The sequence below is a fragment of the Aptenodytes forsteri genome, unplaced genomic scaffold, assembly GCF_000699145.1.
Source record: "Aptenodytes forsteri isolate BGI_AS27 unplaced genomic scaffold, ASM69914v1 Scaffold80, whole genome shotgun sequence".
Classification (NCBI taxonomy): Eukaryota; Metazoa; Chordata; class Aves; order Sphenisciformes; family Spheniscidae; genus Aptenodytes; species Aptenodytes forsteri.
The window spans coordinates 3,525,589-3,545,608 of record NW_008795026.1 but is presented as its reverse complement, the minus strand read 5'-3'; the positions used below and the strand labels follow the sequence as shown (position 1 = coordinate 3,545,608).

At 47.7% G+C, this 20,020-nt stretch overlaps 1 protein-coding gene across 1 annotated transcript in view; it reads left to right on the top strand.

Moving 5' to 3' along the window:
* WNT3A (Wnt family member 3A) overlaps positions 1 to 18,639 on the top strand; it is an 89,319-nt gene extending 70,680 nt beyond the window's left edge. The window contains 3 exon segments of the mRNA XM_009275957.2: positions 14,883 to 14,971; positions 14,974 to 15,156; positions 18,160 to 18,639. Coding sequence (XP_009274232.1) covers positions 14,883 to 14,971; positions 14,974 to 15,156; positions 18,160 to 18,639 — 752 coding nt within the window.
* The last annotated feature ends 1,381 nt before the right edge of the window (positions 18,640 to 20,020 follow it).

Sequence of the window (20,020 nt, the reverse complement as noted above, 5' to 3'; positions counted from 1 at the left end):
GAGACTCCAATCCCTACCTGGAGGTTATTCACATTCTGGGTGCCCATCGTTTTCCTCGCCTGGGAGGGCAAAACCCATGTGCAGTCCAGACTGGAAGAGATCATCTCCATTGGAGAGAGCATCTCTGCACACTTCCAGCTCCGCTCACCACGAAGGCTGACGAGTGTATGGCACGGGGCTGGGCAAGAAAACTGCATCTCTGTGATTAGGTAGGTGGGCGTTATTCAAGTTTAAGAAACCTGGGCAAAATAAGGTAAGCCTAAGATTAATGAAATTGCCTTGTCTTACGAATACAAATGATGACTGGTTGAGAAAGTTGTCTGGAGGTGTTTGGTATCCTTTGCTTCTACAGCAGGTTTGGGGGTTTTTTTGAGCTCAAGTAGCTATCTCATGCTGCAACAACTGTGCTACAGTTCTGATTATGGGAGGGATCATGTAGCAGCAGGAGAACCACGTCTTGACAACATCTATCCACAATTTTGAAATTGTTTTGGGGTCACTGGTTCAAAAATCTGCATGGCTCAGTGAGGAACAGAAATCATCATGTCAGAGAGCTTCTTGATGGGCATCAGAAAACCCAGACCATTCTCCTAACCCAGGTTGGATGTTCCAGTTGGAGACAGCTCACTCCTTTAGCTGGCTTCTTGTCCCTGCAGTAAGAGCATGTGGCACTTGCCCACACTGCAGGATGAGAACTGCATGTCACCCGCCTCACCAGTATGGGCACATGTGGGTGCACAGTTGTCCATGACAAGTAGCCCATTCACATTGGTGGGGGCAAGGTAGACACTGTTTCTGTGCGTGTGAGAGCTTCACTGTTTTAAATCACGAGTAGACAAAAGTTATGGCTATTTTATTGTTTATATTATTATTATTATTATTTAACCCCTGTCTATCATTTGACAGTGAAGCTGATGGAAAACTTCCATTTATCTCATTTCTGTGGTCTTATATTCACCAAGAACTCAAGCTTTTTGTCTTATTCTGGGTGTGACAGACTGCCTGGTGGTCTCCTAGCCAAGCATTCACCTTGCATGTTTTTGCTCATCTTCCCAAATCAAACTGATTTTGATTTCATTTTCAGTCCAGCAGGATGACAGGCTAACTCTTCGTGGTAGCTAAAATGAACCGTTATTAGGACATACATGAAGTAGAGGGTGAGGTCTACTTTGAAAGCATTGTGGTGCAGATGCTTTTCTTCAATTTTTAAGTACTAGGACTCATTGTACTAGGACTCATGCCTGGGACAAACACCAGGCTGATCACCAGTTCACAGAATTGTCTTAGCCATACTGTCAATGCACAATTGTGTATGGAGGGTTATCTTTATTTTTTTCACTTTTTCTGTTGTGATTATTTTGATTGAGTCTTCCTAGGACTGAAAGATTTAAGGGAATGCCTCTTAGAACATGACCGTTGGTCATAAGAGTTCCTGCAAAGGCTTGGCCATAAAAGTTCTATGCATGACAAAGTTTGGGGTCTGCACCCGCTTGGCCAGCGGGTGTGTTTATGGAGAGTATAGCTATTTCCTTCAGAAAAGGGTGGTGTAGGTCAGTTCTCGAGGTTACTGTTTTGGTTGGGTGAGCAGGTAGATTTGTTAGTTTGCCCTCCCTTAGAAGATGCACTCCTTGCTGTAGTGTCCTCACATGCACTCCCTCCGTGATGGACAAGTACGGAACTGAATACAACTTTAGACAAGTGTTCAATATATTTAGCTCCCTTTTCCGCTCGCAAATTATACAAGAGCTTCAACTATAATCAGAATATCTGTCATCCAAAGCTTATCTGCTGACTTATGATTGCTTGTAAATCATCCAGTCTGCATCCGGGGCTTTGCAATTTTCTTATTCCTCTCTGTCTAAATAGATCTGCAGCCCCCATTGCTTTAGCAGCTAGCTGCATCCTCAAGTGCTTGGGATTAGAAAGCAGGAAGATAATGATTGCTCTCCATTTCACAGGTGGGCAACTGGGGCAGAGGCAGGGCAGATGAGCTGTTCAGAAGTCATGCTGTTTAGGACTGAGCCCCTTCTCCCTCAGGAACCACAGATCCAGCCTCCAAACCATGCTTCCTCTCACAAGCTATTTATAAAAAGTGGCTTTTGTACTTTGGGACCTGCATAAAACTTTTCTGCCTCCCCAGCTGGGTGAAACTGAAACCCACAGGGAAAAAAAAAAAAAAACCAAAACCAAAAAAGATTGCCAAAGCCTGCTGCAGGGGGGTGAGCAGTTCCCTGCAGTTCCCCCAGCACCCAGAACCCCCTCCCTTCTCCAAACTGAGCCTGTAACGCAAAAACTTCTGCAAGCCAAAAAATTGCCTAATTGCCTCAAATTGATTCCATGGTTTTATTAAGATATTTGCCCAGCTCTATTATGGTTAATTATTTGTATTACAGTAGACTCTGAGGCCCCAAGCAGAGATCAGGGCCCCATTGTGCTAAGCACTGTACAAGCGCATATAACAAAATCACTCCTTGCCCCAGATAGATAGCTTACAGTTAGGTGGAGAGCTTCAGTGGAAACATACCACAGCTCGTGTGAACGCCTTTCAGGAGAGACTAATGTGGATTTCAAAAGCCAAAAGGGTCCCTCGTGAGAGCCTGGGCTGCTTTCATTGTGCACGCTCCCCGCAGCCCCGCTCTTCTTGCTGAGCTCCGGTATAAAAAATCGAGGGAGAATATTGACATACAACCAACAGAGGAACCCCCCCACCTGGCCCAAGGCTTCATGATGGGAAGCGGGGGAAATAATAGAGAAGAGGAACGAAAAGTGGGGAAAACAAAACAGGTTCCCGTGCTGCTTTCCCCTTTACCTTTCGTTTGTGCTTGGAAACTCGGCTGCAGGAGGTTCATGAGGGAGCTTGTTTCCCCGGGGATTTCCAGCCTCATTTTGCAGATGCAAAGCGTTCCTCTGTTTAGGTAAACGTTAAGATGAGCACCCGGCTTTCAGCTAGCCTTGCAGAGTCCCCACACCCGCTACTAGTGCTTTTCTCCGCTTCCCAGCCCGGGTGAGGAAGAGGAGGAAAAATGCAAAGGAGGAACCCTAGGCTTCTCCTTCCTCCTCCTCCCACCCCACTCCACAGCCAAATCTCTGCGGCTGCATCTTGCCCGTGCGTGGGAGATCTTGCTTATCAAGGGGTCGGCGCTGGGGGAGCTTTTCCACACCTGCAAGTGAGTGGGGAGAGTTTTGAGACCTTGAAGCCTTGCTGGAGGTAATGCTCGGGCCTGGGAGCGTGGCAGGTTTTGGATGAACGGCCAGCTGCTGATTCAACTGAGGGTATTGCTTGTACCCCGGGTGCTGCTGAGCTCTGGGTGACCCTCTCGGGATGCTCCGGAGGTGCCTTGCAGAGAGACCATGCATCTCTGCATCGCCCACCTCTGTCTTGTGCTTTTCCCTGCGTCGCAGCCCAGGGTTGAGAGGATGTGAAAGGCAGCAAACTGTAGCCCAAAACTACGGGAAAATCCAGTTGTTTCCAAACACTAAATTCGGGACTCAAGTGGAACAGGAACCTCTGGAGATAATGCAGTGTCTGTCTGTGTGTGTGTGTGTGTCTGTGTGTGTGTGTGTGTGTAAAACGGCCTTGCAGAATCCCCCAGCTTTAGCAGGGCTTTGAAAAAGATCTGGGTGGTGATTCAAAATCCAGGTTATGACCTGTGACCTTTGGATGAGAAATTGTTGCCATTTAGGATGTGTTAGGAGGTCCATCCTTTTCATCAAATGCGTGTTTCTTCTTGCTGCGGGAGGCAATCACACCGGTATATCATTAACTCGCAGAAAAGGAGGCTGTAAAAGAAGTTGATGGGGGACCTTAGCCCACACCCTGCTGGGGTCTGCTCAGAGCACAATATCCCAGCGACCATGAGATTAAGCTAAAGAGAAAAGTGAAAATGCTTTTCACGATTCACACGCCCTTTAGATTGTTTTATTAAACCATTTGAATAGGGATTTCCCTTTCGGCCGACAACGGGGCCCGGCCAATGCATAGTTCTAGGTTGCTATGACTTAGTTGGTGCTGGCTAATCACAAGTGAGGGCAAATTTCATATAAAATATCTCAGGCCATTGTCAACCTAATGCAGCGTGACAGTGCCAGCACAAAGGGGGATTCATTCACCCCAGCAGGTAATAAGGACGATTTGCCATACCAACCAGGCAGTCTCGAGGGGGGCTGTCAAATACGATCAGAGCAGCGAAATGGAGCCTCACATTCCATTCTCAGGTGGGCGAAGGCGATCCTTTTGTTCGACCATGTTGCTTCTGATAACAGAATACAATTTTTTTTTTTTTTTTCCTTCCCCATATCCCATTGACCAGCGGGGCTGTTTTGCATAGCAGTCTTTGGGGCTTGCCTTTTTTTTCTTGCCTTTTTTTTTTCGAGGCCAGAAGGGACCCCGATGATCCTTTAACCTGGAACGCGCCCCGGAGAATTTCACCCCAGTCCTTCCCCGCTCCTTTTCCGCCGTCCCTTTTCATTAAGGACTTGGTCCTGCCACGGTGAGCGCGCTGTATCTCTGCTAATAACCCCCAATTGGCACACAGCTTCCTTTTGTCTAGAGCCTCCCAGGGACATCAGGCCCTTGGGGAGACAAGGGGTCGGGGCAATTTGGGGCGGTTCGAAGGGCCGAGAGGACAGTGCTGTTTCAGGACTTGAGACGGCGATGAAATATTCAAAAGGCGGCATTTATGGGACGGCGGGAGGGGGGGGATCAGACGCCGAGTGTTTCACACATGACCAAGCCGACAGAAAGACAGATAAAACGTGCTTGCATTAAGCAGGGTAGGTAGGGAGACATACATGGTAATGATTAGATCGACAGAGAGATAGGGCGATAGAGAGAGAGATAGAGGGTTGTTTGCTTTGCAGGTATCAGACTTGGGTTACTGATACCAGACCGTCCTGCTGATTTGCCTATCTTGGGGGTCTGGTTACCTGCGATCACCTGGGGTTATTTTGACAGTAGCTAATTAGCGAGAGCATTCCAGCCCTCGACCCACCCTCAGCTCACACGAGGGCTCGGAGGGCGGCAGGGAGCACCGGCCCTGCTCCCAGCGCCACGCACGAGGCTCCTGGGCTGCTCCAGCGTCTGACAACCTGGCTCTACCTGTTTCAGGTAGAGCCTGAAAAGTTTGGAAGCACAAGCCCTGCACTGGAAGTTGCAGCTCTGTTGTGCTGGGTACAACAATAACCATAAGCAACCAGCAGAAAAAAAGTAAAAAGAAAAAGAAAAAGAAAAAAAAAACACCGTTCAGATGTTTTAGGGGGACTTGGCCTTCAGGATTTTACAAACTCTGTTAATCCAACCTCCTTCAATCCAACATTCCCTCTTATCTGTATCACCTTCATGTTCCCTGGCAGGAATTGCCCATTTAATAATTTCCCTCCGATGATCTGAATCACAGCTAATCTGATCAAATGTCTTTTTAGGGCCTTTCATCTTCCCAGGGATGTGTTGACACTAGCATGCTGGTTCAGAGGAAACAAGAACTCAATCAGAACTTCGTTCAAAACACAGATGGGACCCAAACCTAACCTTTCCTTTAAGATATGCAAAAGTGTGGTTAGCTTCTTGTTATTATGCTTTGCATTTGCATAAATCTTTGCATTTTGGGGCCTGATTTTTAAAAGGATAAAAAAGTTAAACAAACCCCGGAGGCTGGATTTTGATGAGAAACAGTGCAGAATCAGCTGGGCATGGAGTTGGCGTGGCTCACTGTGAAGAAGGGCATAGGCTGTGGCGTCACGCAGAGCCCGGCATGGATCCGCAGGGCAGCTCCTGGCTGGCATCACTTGCTGCAGTGTGGGTGCTCCGAAGCTGCGTTTCTCCCACCGCTGCATCTGCTCTTGGAGCCACCCTCACCCCATTTCAGGGTTAGACCTGAAAGCCTCGATCACCCGCAGCCCCCAAGGACTGCTGTTTTTGCAAAGTGGCCTTCCCCAGACTTGGAGATAAACCCACTTGGGAAATGCTGTTAAAGACTAGGGGACCTGAGACAAGCCTACACGCCAGACAACGGCAGCAGGCGTTTGGGTTTCACTGGTGTACGGCTCCAAATCATTCAGGTCAGTCTGTAAATCTGCACCGAGACTGTAGTCTCACAAACAGATCTTTGAGGAATGGACTTAGCGATCCTTCTGTGTCCAGGGGATCCCAGGCAATCATTTAGGCTCTGCTCTTGTCCAAAGGATCCCATGCAATCATGCTCTTCTGGACGAGATTGATGGGGGTTTATATAGCTCTGGACATGTCTTCTCTGTGCAACGCAGAGCTGCTCTGGAAAGTCCTGGAGCTACTGCCAAGACCTATAATGGCTGTAAGCCCAGATGAGGTGCTGATAAGAAAGTAGCCACGTCCACACAGCTCAGCACAGAGGCAGTACTGATGTTCCCATGGAAGGCCCTATGGAAGAAGAGTGATCCAAGCGTAAGCATCACTCCGAGGGTAACAAGGCATCATGCAGTGCTGGGTGAGGAGAAAAGTCCTCCCTTTTGCCCCTCTCCTCTGTAATGTTGTAGGCTGAAAGGATGCACAAAGCTCAGGCTATAGAGTGTAAGCTGAGCTTTCTGTCTCTGTCCTGTATGGACAGTATGTGGTCTGTGGTGTCAGTCAATAGTGATCACCATTTGAATGAATTTATGAGTGTTTTTTTATGTGCCGTGATATATGAATTTTGTCCATTTTTGCAAGTGGGGAAACTGAGGCAGAGTTTCGGGGTCGCTCATGTCCAGAGAGGGACTTTGTGCAGCATTTGTAGCCCACTGGGTGAAGCAGTCACCAGGCTCTGATCTTTCTAAAGTCTCCAGAGTCTTCTCAGAGTAACAACAAGGACTTCCTGACTGATGCCGCTCTGATCGAGCAGAAAATCAGGGTCCGGGCACTTGGCTGCTTGGCGTTTAGACGGGAGTGACACCAAGTAAAGAAATGAAAGCTTTAAAGCAGCTCAGGATCTCTTCCTAAAGCTTTGACTTTGGAAAACGTTTTCCAATATACCTAGTATGAATACAACACGTGCTGTCGAATTTGGGAATGTGCTCTGTGGAATGATTCACCCTCCCACCAGGAAGCTTGACCTGTCCCCTCCCTCCTTTTACAGTCCTTGTGTTGAGCACATCCAAGGCCACAACTTGCTCCTTTCCACCTTTCCTAATGGGCAGAAGGTGCATCTTTGAAAGCAAACAGCAAGCGTGGTACAAGGGACCCCTTTTAAGGGATAAGGGGGTAATTGAGGAGCCTTCGGTGCCAGGCCAGGAGATGCTGTTGCAGGAGACCAACTTGTTGAGGTTGGTGAGGATGGGTCAGGGGAAATACAAACGCTGGAAACAGAGGCCTCTCCGGAGAGGAGCTGAAGGAAGCTTGAGGCTGAGCCAGACAGGTTATGTAAAACCCTTTCAGTTGGTTTATCTGAGATGGGATCCTCTATTGCTACAATCGAGAGGAATGTGGTGAAACTGAAGCTCACCTGCCTCCGAGGCCGCGAGAGCCAATATTTTGTTTCCAACGTTCCCAGTATTTTCCCCACAAGCAATGTCAGACTCACAGCAGCCGTGACACCTCTGTGATCCTCCTCCTCCTCTACGATGGGAACAACGCTTGTTTCCCTCCAGCACTTGGGCACTGTCTCTGCAGCATGGATGGATCTGTCAGCTGGCGTGTGCCAAGGGGTTCCCTGTTCACCGTCTTCACCTGTGCCAATATTTAATAGTTCTGACTGGCAAACTATTTGCTTCTTTGTGATCATAAAAAAAAAAAAAAAGGCTTTTAACAATTTTTTCGCAACTTCCCTCCTCCTTTCCCTGGGGAGAAGTATGTCCTGTGCTCTGAGATGTGACCCTTCATTTCTTAGAACCATAGAATCCTAGAATAGTTTGGGTTGGAAGGGACCTCTAAAGGTCATCTAGCCCAACCCCCCTGCCGTGGGCAGGGACATCTTCAACTACACCAGGTTGCTCAGAGCCCCGTCCAACCTGACCTGGAATGTTTCCAGGGATGGGGCAGCCACCACCTCTCTGGGCAACCTGTGCCAGTGCCTCACCACCCTCAGCGTAAACAATTTCTCCCTTATATCCAGTCTGGATCTCCCCTCTTTTAGTTTAAAACCGTTACCCCTTGTCCTGTCGCAACAGGCCCTGCTAAAAAGTCTGTCCCCATCTTTCTTATAAGCCCTCTTTAGTGCAAAGAGCATCGTAAGGTGGGGGACATCATCCCCGTGTCCTGAACCCTCGGTTCTTGGCTCTGAGGGATCTGCTCGTTGGCAAGTTTAACACAGAGACCAGCCGGGCTGAGGGACTGGAGTATCTTCTGCTGGTATCTGGGACAAGCAAGGCTGCGTTGCTGCAGGTGGTCCTTGCTTGTCCTGCACACAGAGTTCAGGGCCAGCAGACAATGCCATTCATGTTAGTATAAGCCAATAGTGATGTCTGCATATGTTTTTGCAGCTCCTGTGAGCTCTGATTCACCAGTCCCGTTGGATTTCACTCCCGCTATTCAGAAAGGCTGTCAGTGTGAGCCTAAAGAAACCCACTTCTCCTGGGGGTCACCATCTACTTAACAACTGATGAGGCTCAAGGTAGCCCTGAGATGTACCCTTCAGAGCTGAGGCCTTCCTCCAGCCTTGGCTTCAGTGTAGTTGCAAATAAGGAGCAGGCACTGACTTTTACACTATCAGTGCTTCAGCTCCTGCATCCGTGGTGAGGAGCATTTGGTATTAATCTTTTCTGGCATCCTTCTTTTTCATCCAAAGTGGTGCAACACGGCCTTTCGTTCAAGCCCTTCTGGTTTAGCTTTCACCATGGAGGTGTTGATGCGTGACAAGGGAACAGCACAGCTCTCCTCCCACACCTAGGTAAGGTGGCTCTCTTGATGGATTCAAGGAGGAAACCACAGTGTGCTGATAGCAGCTGGGTAGTCCTCTTTATGCTACAGTTGAAAACAAAATTCACCTCACCTGAGTCAAAGACTGGGCTTCCAAAACTCTCAAAGCTCACTTCACAAATTCCTCACCATCTTCCTCCATTGGGCAACGCCTTCCTCCCCTGCTATCCCCATGATGTCTAACCTGCAAGAAGGACCCCAACCACAGTAATGGGGGGAAATTGAGCTGTTAGGATGGGCCCTTGGTGTAAGAGGCAGGGCTGTGATGGCTCCAAGTACCAGAAGCACTAGTCTGCCCCCAGTTTTATTTCCAGTTTCTTGGTTCTTGGGGTTTATTTAGATTTTTTTTTTTTTTTTTTAATCCAGAGTCAATGTAGTGTCAACTGTTGAGCAAATCCTAACATGACAGCTGTGGGTTTGTATCCCCTCGAGCCAAGGAGGGAATTGAAACTCTTTCTCACACTCCCTGGGTACATGCCCTACCAGACAAATGTTGGAAAGACTTTACACCTTCCGCCTCTCAGAGATGGGTGTCTGGGTGTCTGAAATAGCTGACACAACAGGTAGCTTTCTCTTGTCTTTTAGCTTTGAAAAACGAAGCTCGGAGAAAACAGCATGTCTCCCCCCCGCAGTCCTGCTAAGCAGATATGATATTTTCCCCATTTTACCCCGCTTGCTAAGTGACTCTCCCAAAAGCACTCAAGAAGTCTGTGGTGTCAGAAATTCAAGGCTTGCAGCCACACCATTGCAGTGTCTTTCCTAGTGTGGAACAGGGAGTAGGATCCTCTATTCAAGAGTAGACATGCTAATGATGGCTGGGAGGAGGGGCTAAGATGTGGGAACTCTTTCCTTCACTGTCATACATCTCCAGGAGCAATTTCTTTTCCACGTTGTTTATACGTTATTCAGCCCAAAAAAGCATTAAGTCAGTGTTTCACTCCGAGGGCTATGTTTCAAAAAGGATGGTAACAAGATCCTGGGCAGTAAAGGGTTGTTGGCATGGGGGGTTTGTGTCCACAGAGCAGAGGCAGTAGCTGTTCTTGAGACATCAAGGTTCCCTTTGCAAAGAAGCTTCCACACCTTCAGGAGGACCATCTAGAAAAGTGGCATGCTGAGTGGAAAACCCTTAGAGCAGGGTCCATCTCTACTGCTCGGCTATCTGTTCTCCAGCTGTACGTCTTCCTTCCTCGCAAGAAGTACAGCCCAGAACCACCTCAAGCATTCCTTCCTTCCTTCCTTCCTTCCTTCCTTCCTTCCGACTGCACAGATCTCTGCTTTCTTTTAAAGAACAGTCAGTGGAAACAGTGGTGCCCCCTTTCTAAAATACCACCTAGTTCTTCGAGCTCTGGTCCAGGACACAGGACTTGCAACTTCAGCTCCCAACTGAAGGTGGGTTGCATTGCTGCATCCCAGGAACTTGCTGTTACCACCAGGCCACTGCGCAGGGAGGAAGGAAAGATTTAGGGTGTTAAGAGTGGGGACGACAAGGCTCAGTACTATGGTACAAAGGTGGTAAAGAGACTGTAGCTTTTTAAGACCAAAATAAACCATTATGTTCATCCTTCTACATCACCATAGTCCTTCCTCTTACATATCTGGGATATCTACCTGACTTGGGGTTAATCATTTAGTCACTCAGAGAAAAATTCAGGGAAAATAAGTCACCGTCTGGGCAGAAGAACACGAGAGCAGGTTTCATATATTAGACAGTTGAGATATTTATGCAGTTATTCATTTGCCTTCCTCATCCCACAACTTGATGACCTCTGTTCAGCTCCAACACCTTCTGCCCACGATCCTAAAGACATCACTGAATTTAGCATTGCAGGCTCCTGAGGAGATAAGCAGGATTGTCCTCGGGTGTACGGATAAGGAAGCAGAAGCACAGACTGACTAAAGGATTTGCCCAAAGTCACATAAAAAAGCCCTGTGAAAGCAGGAAATCAAATCTTAGGTCACCTCATCCTCAGGCCTCTGAATTCTCATGTTGATACTGCTGGGCTGTGTGTTTTTGCATCCCAAGATGTTTCTGCTGCAGAGAGAGGGTGGTCAGAGGTGTTCTGCACAGGACATTCAGGCTCTCAGCTTCACAGACCGGGCTCCTTAGGAAACAATTTCCAGAAGCGACCAGTGACTTGGAGACCTCTGCATTAGGGGACAGCTACAAAGCATCCCTAAAGGCCCTCTGTAAGTCTCAGCACCTTTTTCACTGATAACCAACCCCCCCAAAAGGGTCCAGAACAGGGTACCTTGAAGCACCAGCCATCCAAGTCTTTAAGCCCTGCAGGGAAACTAAGGAGCAGGCAGGAATTAAACAAGCTGAAGCCAGAGCTTTGGTGACCTTGTGCTGCACTGAAAACAAAGTGGTTAAAATGCTCTTAAGTCAACATCCCCATGAGGTATTAGTCCCTATTAACCTCCTCTTGCCAGATGACTTTCCAGAAGCTCTCTTCAAGTCAGAACGAGCTGCTTGTCTCCTGCTACCAGAACCACCCAGAGAGGAATGAGGCGACCTGACAAATATACTGCACTTTCCTGTTATCTTTGCTAAGTCTCTTGCATTTTTATATGGCACCTTAATAACCCCTCATTTCCATTACAAGTGCATGCTTTCCTTCTGCTTATCTGTATCTCTATACACTCCTTCTCCATTCCTGCAGCCACACCACCTCCGGCTACAACCTGGGGAGCTCTTCAGAGCTTAGCAGGGTCAGGTCTGCTTAGTAATCGGAGGACAGTCCTGTAACTTAGGAGGTGGCAGGACGTGATTCACGCGATGGCACTCTTCCATCTGCGTCAATATTGAACTCGGTGCCTTAAGTTAGGGGTAGGAGATGTAAACCCAGTGCCCTAATTTCGTGGAGTCAAGAGATCAGCTGCAACTTTCTCAAGAGACAAAATCCTAACCTCAGTGCCCGGGGCCAGATCTCAGCTTCTTTGCTCTGCCTGCCTACATTCCCCAGGTAGTTACGATCAAATACAATGCTATTTGCTTCCTGTTGTGTGCTGTTAAGTGGTGGCTGCACTCCACCCCAGGGGTGGCTGCATTTCAAAAGCAGGGGAGTGATTACGGCGTATACAGGCTGTAAAAGGCATCGGGCTCCTTCTGGGAAGAGGAGAGCTGAGTATAATCGGTCCTTCTTAAGGCAAATCCTATCAATACCCTCCTGGAGCTGTAGACTTTCAGTAAGGGCCAGCAACAGCGGAGAGTTTAGGTAACAGACCTGGGATTTAGGATTGGGTATCTACAACCAAAGGTGTCCTCCTGTAACTCCTTGTTCAGCTGCCACCAAGTCCTGGCAAATGCAGAAATTCTGCAGACCCTCTGGCTGCGTTGCCTGAAGCTCCCCGGGTTTTGGTGAGCTCTGCACCTGTATGCACAAACACCTCTGTTCTGAGCTAATGGCTCCTGCTGAAGCCCAGGTGGGATCCACAACCTGTGGACTCCTAAGCCAAGGCCACCCCTCTCATACCCACGCAGGAGAAGGCTTTCTGCACAAACACCACGGCTGCAGATGCATTCTTTTCAGTCCTAGCATGGCAAGGCACAGGGGGTCTCCATGGCATTTGCAAACATCAGTTCACCACCTACAGCACCTTCCAAAATAGCCAAAGGCCTGGATCAGGTCTCTCCTCCTGAGCAGAGGAAGGGGTGACTCCCAAGAGATGAGAGCTAACCTACCCAAGCAACTTGCTTTAGCCACTGCAGCTGTCAGATAGAAGGGGGAAGAAGAAGAAGAATTATCACCTTCCTCTCCTGTCCATGGCAGAGCAGCATATCAAAAGTTTTCAAGATTAGTTAGGCCACAATGGGAGGAGGCGGAAGGTGTGTCAGCTATTCTCTGGTCAGGCACTATACCCTCTACCTCCCTACCAGAGGGTAATGGCATTCATCCCACCAGCTTATCTGACTGGCTTCTACGAGAAGCCTTGGCCTTTCACAGACCCCAGGGCTGGTCATCAGTGTCCTTGGAGACATCATACAAAGCTCCCCACCCCCAAGATTTGGTTTCTGGATCCCACCTGGGCTTAGGCAAGTGCAAGATGCCAAGTCCCCAGTCCTGTTAGAGCTAGGCTCATCTGTTCATGCTCAAAAGCTGAGCTTTCACACAACTCAGGAACTGCGTGGTCACCATTTGCAGGAAGCTGGGATCCTTCAGGCTGGACAGATGCTGAACAAGGGTTTTTCAAAATCACATTGTGGAACTGAGGGTTCCTGCATTTTCCTTTTTTGGTTCTAGCCCTCAGTGACTTACTAACCTCACGATGCGTATTGACAACGTGTTCCAGGACATTGCTCATACCTTCGGCTTGTAAGTTCATGCACATTATTTGATTTGCATATTGTTGTATTTGGTAGTCTTCCCAAAGCGAAGCAGTGCTGCACAAGTTCTTGCTTAAGCCTTCAATCCAGCCGGGACTGCTCTGCAAGCATGCAGTTTTCATTTCTCCCCGAGAACATGCTGGCTTTTTGGCTTGGCATATTAAACTCTCTTCACGTTAGTAAAGCCTGGAAGCGTTTAGAAGGTAAAGAGTAAGCCAAAATGCCCAGGGAAAGCTCAGATCAGCACAATATGGTGCTGAGAAGGTTTGAGTGGTTTTGAGTAGGCACCTCGTCAGCTGATGCAAAGCTCAGTAGAAGCTGGTGAAGCTGCGTCAACTGAAAACCTGACCTTCTGCCTTTATGGATCCATTCATATTTCAACACTGTCCTAGCCTAATCACCCGAAAGGTGTCAGAGACAACATGCTTTCTTGGCTAACTGGTCTATAGGCACGAGGTGAGCTCGTGTAGGGAATGGTATAGGAGGTTAAGGGAGGCCAGTTATCAGAATTGTTGCGTCTTAGAATTGCCTCAAGGGTTTGAGAATAGCCGTGTCCATGTTAAAAATGCCATTTTGCTGAAGCCAAAAAGCATTGCAGTGGTGTTTTCTGAGGTCTGGTGTTGAACTCCAGGGTCATTTCTAGTGAGTGAAGAAACATAACAAGACCAAAACTTGGGGGGGGGGGTGTAAAAAATGATATTTTGGTATACCCCCATTTGCAAAGCAGTTTGAAATGTTTGGTTTTCATTTTGGCACAGTGTAGAAAAAGCACTGGCATCCAGGAAAGCCAGGCTGAGCTGGATGAGGGTTGAGCTGAAGGGCTGAGCTGCCCTTCCCCACCCAGCTCCAACTAGGATGACAGGCTACGAAGGAAGGTCTCCACAGAGACTAAGGCTCCTCAGTCCCTAACCATGACATCTTTTGGCTGATCCCACCCCCCATCCTGAGGCAATGGGCAGAAAAAGAAAGCTCATTTCCAGTCCCCTTGGCAAGGGCCTTAATTAGGCAAGTGAGCAGAACTTTGGCTAGAGGAAAGATGCCATATATTGAACACTGTCTCGAAGTGAGCTAGACAGCCTAGGAAGAAGAAGGTGGCCTCAGGATGGAAGGTGCGGACAATGTTTATTTTACAGTGAGGATTGGGGAGTATCTGGCCGTCCTGACATTTTCCTACCTTCCAGCCATCAGCAGCACTCCCAATCGAGGAGGAGGAGGTGCTTTACCTGGTGCTGGTCCCACCACTAAGGGTGGAGGCTGCCATTAAGTCTAGACCTGCATTTTCCACGTTATGGGAACATAGCCCAAATTCTGTGCATCTGAAGCCAAGACTGCAGCTCAGGGTATGGCTATGTGGTACACTGCCTGCAAAGTACCATATAGTATATTCTATATGCCCCCTGAAACTCAAGCTTACACTGCTTTTTGTTTTGCCATCCTAAGACCTTAGGATGACCTTAGTCAAAACTTCTTGTCTGACCTCAGTGGCCTTGAATCAAGCCTGGTCCTGTCTACACAGGAGCTTATTTCCTAGTATAAGAAAATGTCTTTGGAGTAGGTCCAAGCCGGACCACAGGGAAGAGGAGAGTTTCCTGGCCTCGTGCCATGCTCTCGAGAGAACGTGTTCACAGGGCTGATCAAAGCCATGCTTGGTCCCTTCACTGGCCACTATTCATTGATTTCTCTCTTTCACAGCTACCAGGGAATCAGCCTTTGTCCATGCCATTGCCTCTGCCGGAGTGGCTTTCGCTGTGACCAGATCCTGCGCCGAGGGCTCGAGGGCTGGGCCCCCGTCTGCGGTTGTCCCCCCCGCCACAAGGGCTCTCCTGGGGAAGGCTGGAAATGGGGGGGCTGCAGCGAGGACGTGGAGTTTGGGAGCATGGTGTCTCGGGAGTTTGCGGATGCCCGAGAGAACAGACCAGATGCTCGGTCAGCCATGAACAGGCACAACAACGAAGCTGGAAGGACCGTAAGGATATTTAGTTTCACCTTTCTCAATCTCCCTTTAATCTTGTCTTACCTGCCATAATGAACAGTGGGAGGGAACTGAGGGGAATAACCAAACATAAATCTGGGCAGTTTAACATCATGAAACGATGATAACTGCCCTATGATAGTTCTTGTCAGGCAGGTGATCAATGTACCTGATCTATGAAAGCTGTAAGTAAATTCACCCACCCAGATTTAAATGTCTACCTTGGAGTCAGTTGTCCAGACCTCTTTTATAGAGAATGGATCAAGACAGACAGGTCTAGGATGGGATTTCATCCCAGCTTGAAGAAGACAGTTGAAAGAGCTCAGTTAATGATGCCCTAACTGTGCCTGTTCCCCTCCATTGGCTGTAGGAAGAAGGTGAGCTGTACAGCCAGAGATGTCTGTACTGCAGACATCTGAAGTTGAGAGAGAGGGACCAGGGTTTATGGGGAGGATTCAGCTGCTTAAGCAAATGCATTTTAGTATAAACTGAGATATCCTGAAGTATCCAGCCTGTCCTTGGGCTGCTACTGGGAAAGACTCTGTGTCTCCTGCAGGTCCTCTGCCATCTTGGGACTGATGGCTTAGACACCCCTGGAGCTCACAAATGGCATTAGATGCATGTGTTTAGGCAACTGAATCCTAGTTCGAGTGCAACTGTCCATTCCCCTGGGATCACCACTCTGCTCTGTAGGCTTGAGGGTGGGGAAGAGCATGAGAGCATTTCCCACCACCCCTCTTCTCAACGCTGTTCTATTTCCCAGGGAATATTTAAAGAAAATAAGAGGGAATGCGACTCTGGTACCTCCTGATTAAACTTGGACCATGCCCCAAAGCCAGCTAATGTGTTTTCACTTCAAACAGTCATGGAGCAAAATGTATAAGGGAACAGAAAGCACAAAATCTTGCCCTCCTCACAGTGACTGCCTCGTACACAGGGAATTTTTTCCTTAAGGTGGAACAATCCCTGTAAGAGGATGTTCTCTTTTTCATCTCAAGAATAGCCCATAAATGCCAGAAGAACGTAATCTATGGGAAACAATTTGTGAAACTGAACCACAGAGCTCTTGCTAATGGCGACTGTGGCGCAGCTTCTCTGAGATAACAGCATTTTTTCTCATGTAGTAAACTTGAGATAGCTTATCCCTCAGTGGAAGAAAGATATCTCACTGTGATCAGAAGAGATTCATGTGGTCTTGTTCCCTCAGCAGAAGGCCTTACACATGTCTAGGAGGACATATGACTGTGCAGTGAGCTATAGCAAAACCACCACAGTTGCGCTGTGCTAGGAAACAGCTGTCCTCAGGCAGGCTAGGACTTCGGTGTGAGCTCCTCAGGTGGACAACATCAAACCCTGGTGGAGTTATCCCACCTCACACCGCAGGAGAGCTGCTCTGAAATAGGGAATACAACCTTTCAAAATGAAATACCACCAGAAACAAAAATTATCTGCAATGTAGATGACTGGAAGCAATAACATGGTTTCCTCCAGCACTGGCCCAAATTACCCCAGGTACCCCAAGGTATCGTGCATTGCTGGTGGCAGTTGCTGGGATAGATAATGAGACAAATAGGACTGTGGAGAAGCTGGGTAGAGTGGAAAGGAGGGTTTTGCCTTAAAGTGAGAATCCTTGGAAAAACTGAGCTTTGAGCAAACACCCCTGTGATCACAGGCCTGCAGAGGTCTTTTTACTGCAAGTCTTGTTACTTGACACTGAGTTATTTTTGGAAATTTTACAGATGTCAAAGATTAGAGAGCAGATGTCACACCATTATCTGAAATCCTACTGTTTTACAAAGCACTAGTGTTTTCCGTTCTCACCGTGCCAGCACTCATGGGGTAGCTCTTCCAGGTCTCCATACTCAAGTGTCTCCAGCTAAACCTGAGCCATAGGCAACGTTTCATATTAGTTCCCATATGAACTCAAACCCTACCACTACGCCAGAAGCTTTGATTAAGTTCAGCATGATTATATGAACCAAACATTTTGTGGTTCTCTCTCATCGCTAATTACAACCTCCTTTGCGGCGGGTGATGCTCCGTAAATAACACAGGAAAGCACCTGGTGAACACCAAGGTGCTGATTCATGGCAAATCTTTTGGACTCAGGCTGGCACTAGTCTGTTCACGTACCCAGAAATTTGCTGATCAGTCTGAAAATGCAGATTATCAAGTAAGTTGCATAAGGCTGTCTCCCACCTCAGAATACTGGAGGGCAACACCTCTAGAAACCTTTAGACTAATTTCATAAGAGGTAAAAGCGAATAGCAAATTTCTGGGATCAATAATCACCTTTCCATTTATTCCGGGACAGTGTTTTATGTTGAAGTCTAAGCCTTTCAAAATCAAAAGTTGGACTCCTGATTTTTTCTTTGAAATGATTTTAGAAAAATCGTAAGTCTGGCTTAAAAATAAAAATACATTATTTTTCAGGTTTCTGAACATAGCCACAAGCAAGGCTAGAATCTTCTTTGCTTAATGAAAACATACATACAAGATGGAATTCTGGACTAGATCGTTAGGACGTTTCACATTTCTTTAATTTGCAGTGGAATAGCCGTATATTTCATTTACGAAAACACTGTTCTAGAAGATTTCTGTGTTCTTTGCTTCTCTGCCTCGATGTGTCTGAATTGTGTTCCTGGGTGACAGGACTGCAATACTCAGCCGTGAACATTGATAAGATAGAAGTTGGTATGCACAGAAATCACTTCAGCCCTTGGTGAAAGCACTTGGTAGATGCTTAAAGTTGGGGTGGGAATCAGAGATAGTCACTGAAAACAATAAAGTTGCAGAGGTTTTATCTGCCTCAGATCCAGCATCTGTGCAGGGCATTGACTGGAGGATAAGGTGATTTTTGTTCAAAAGTGTGTAAATGTATCTATGAAAACACTGCAACTCCTTAGGAAATCCTGGCTAAATAGCAGAATGCAGTATGTGTTTTGATTACAGGCTAATGTCTTCCTTCTTCTTTGCCTTTCCTCTCCTCTTTTTCAGTCTATTATTGAACTCATGCATCTTAAGTGCAAATGTCACGGCCTCTCAGGCAGCTGCGAAGTGAAGACCTGCTGGTGGTCTCAGCCAGACTTCAGGGTCATCGGTGACTACCTCAAGGACAAGTACGATAGCGCTTCTGAAATGGTGGTGGAAAAACATCGAGAATCCCGTGGCTGGGTCGAGACCCTCAGGCCCAAATACAACTTCTTCAAGGCTCCGACTGAGAAGGACCTGGTTTACTACGAGAACTCACCAAACTTTTGCGAGCCCAACCCTGAGACAGGTTCCTTTGGGACCCGTGACAGGATCTGTAATGTTACTTCCCACGGGATTGATGGTTGCGACCTTTTGTGCTGCGGCCGCGGGCACAACACAAGGACTGAGAAACGGAAAGAGAAGTGTCACTGTATCTTCCACTGGTGCTGCTATGTCCGCTGCCAGGAGTGCATACGAGTCTACGATGTCCACACGTGCAAATAAAGCAGGCAAAACCCTTCGCTGGGCTCCGAGTGGAGAAATGGATTCGAGCCTACTTCCTCTGAGGTTGCAGACATGAGAGAAGTCTACTTTTTTGATATTAAAAGAATAAAAACTTTAAAAAAGGCTAAAACTGGTTGGATAGAATAGGTCTAATGACTTCTGGGCTATCCTGAGGTACATCTGGCAGTCACACAAGTTACGCCCCAATGATGCCTCCTGTAGGAGACAGTGGTTTTTCAACCAGCCAACAACACAGAGCTGGAAAGAAGAGCATCAGCAAAAGCATGGATTTGCTCTGCTCTCACCCACCTGAAGTGACTCGTGTGATTAAGTGTCCTTTGAAAGACTTGCATCTTCCTAAGTATCTCCTTTTCCCTCAGCCAGGCAGAGGCTGTGGTGGACAGCAGCACACTAAGCTTTCTGAGATCTATCTACATACCCAAATGGCCAGACTCTGTGTATAATATGAGCAACAACAACAGCAGCAAAAGAAATAAAAGCAGATAAATTAATGATTTAAAAAAAAAAATAAATAATGCAAATACTCCTTTGCTTTTGCCCTGGAACAAGAGAAGTCTACAAACATATAATAGAGCTGTAGAGTGGGCAGGCTCTTCGCGTGAACTTTTTAGCATAGCAGCTTCTGCCAGTTTTGACATAGGATTCAGTGACACCTGTAGAGTGTTGAGTGGGATGTAGGAGAGGGAGAGAGAGAACTGCTGATGGTTTCCTGCAAATGCCCTGTTGGCACACAGGTGATGTGCACGGTATGGAAAAGTTCAGTGCCTGATATGTGAAGTGAAGAGGACTCGGTGCGTGCATTGAGAAGGAGACAATCTCACGAAGGGAGATGTTGCTCCAGCTGTGGCCCAGTATGTGGCTCAGGCAACGAGCCTTCCTCGGAAACACGCGGTGCAGAGCGAGTCTCCTGGGGCTGGACACTTGCTGCTGGGCATAGAACATCCAGCTCCTCATCATCCCAGCTTGTTCCCGTAGAGGAGGAAAGGGAAAGTGTTTACCCCTCCCACCTCGTTAAAGAACGCCGTCACCAACAGTGGAAAGTGCACTTAGTCCATCCGCTCTCTGCACTTCATGCAGGCTTCCCCCTGGGCACTTAGCAAAACCCTTAGACCACAAGTCTGTCAAGAACATGACTCTGAAGGACTGCTTGTCACCCAATAATTTACGTGACGGTGAACCAACCCACCACCACCCCCCCACACAAGCTGGAACAGTTTCAGACTCGAGCCAAATTTTGTTCCACACCTAATTTCTACAGCCATTCCCGTCTCTAAAAGTGGCACAGATTAAAATGCACAAAACCCAGACTCTGAACCAGCCCAGAGTTTTGGGCAATTTTGGACACAGAGCCAAATCCCAA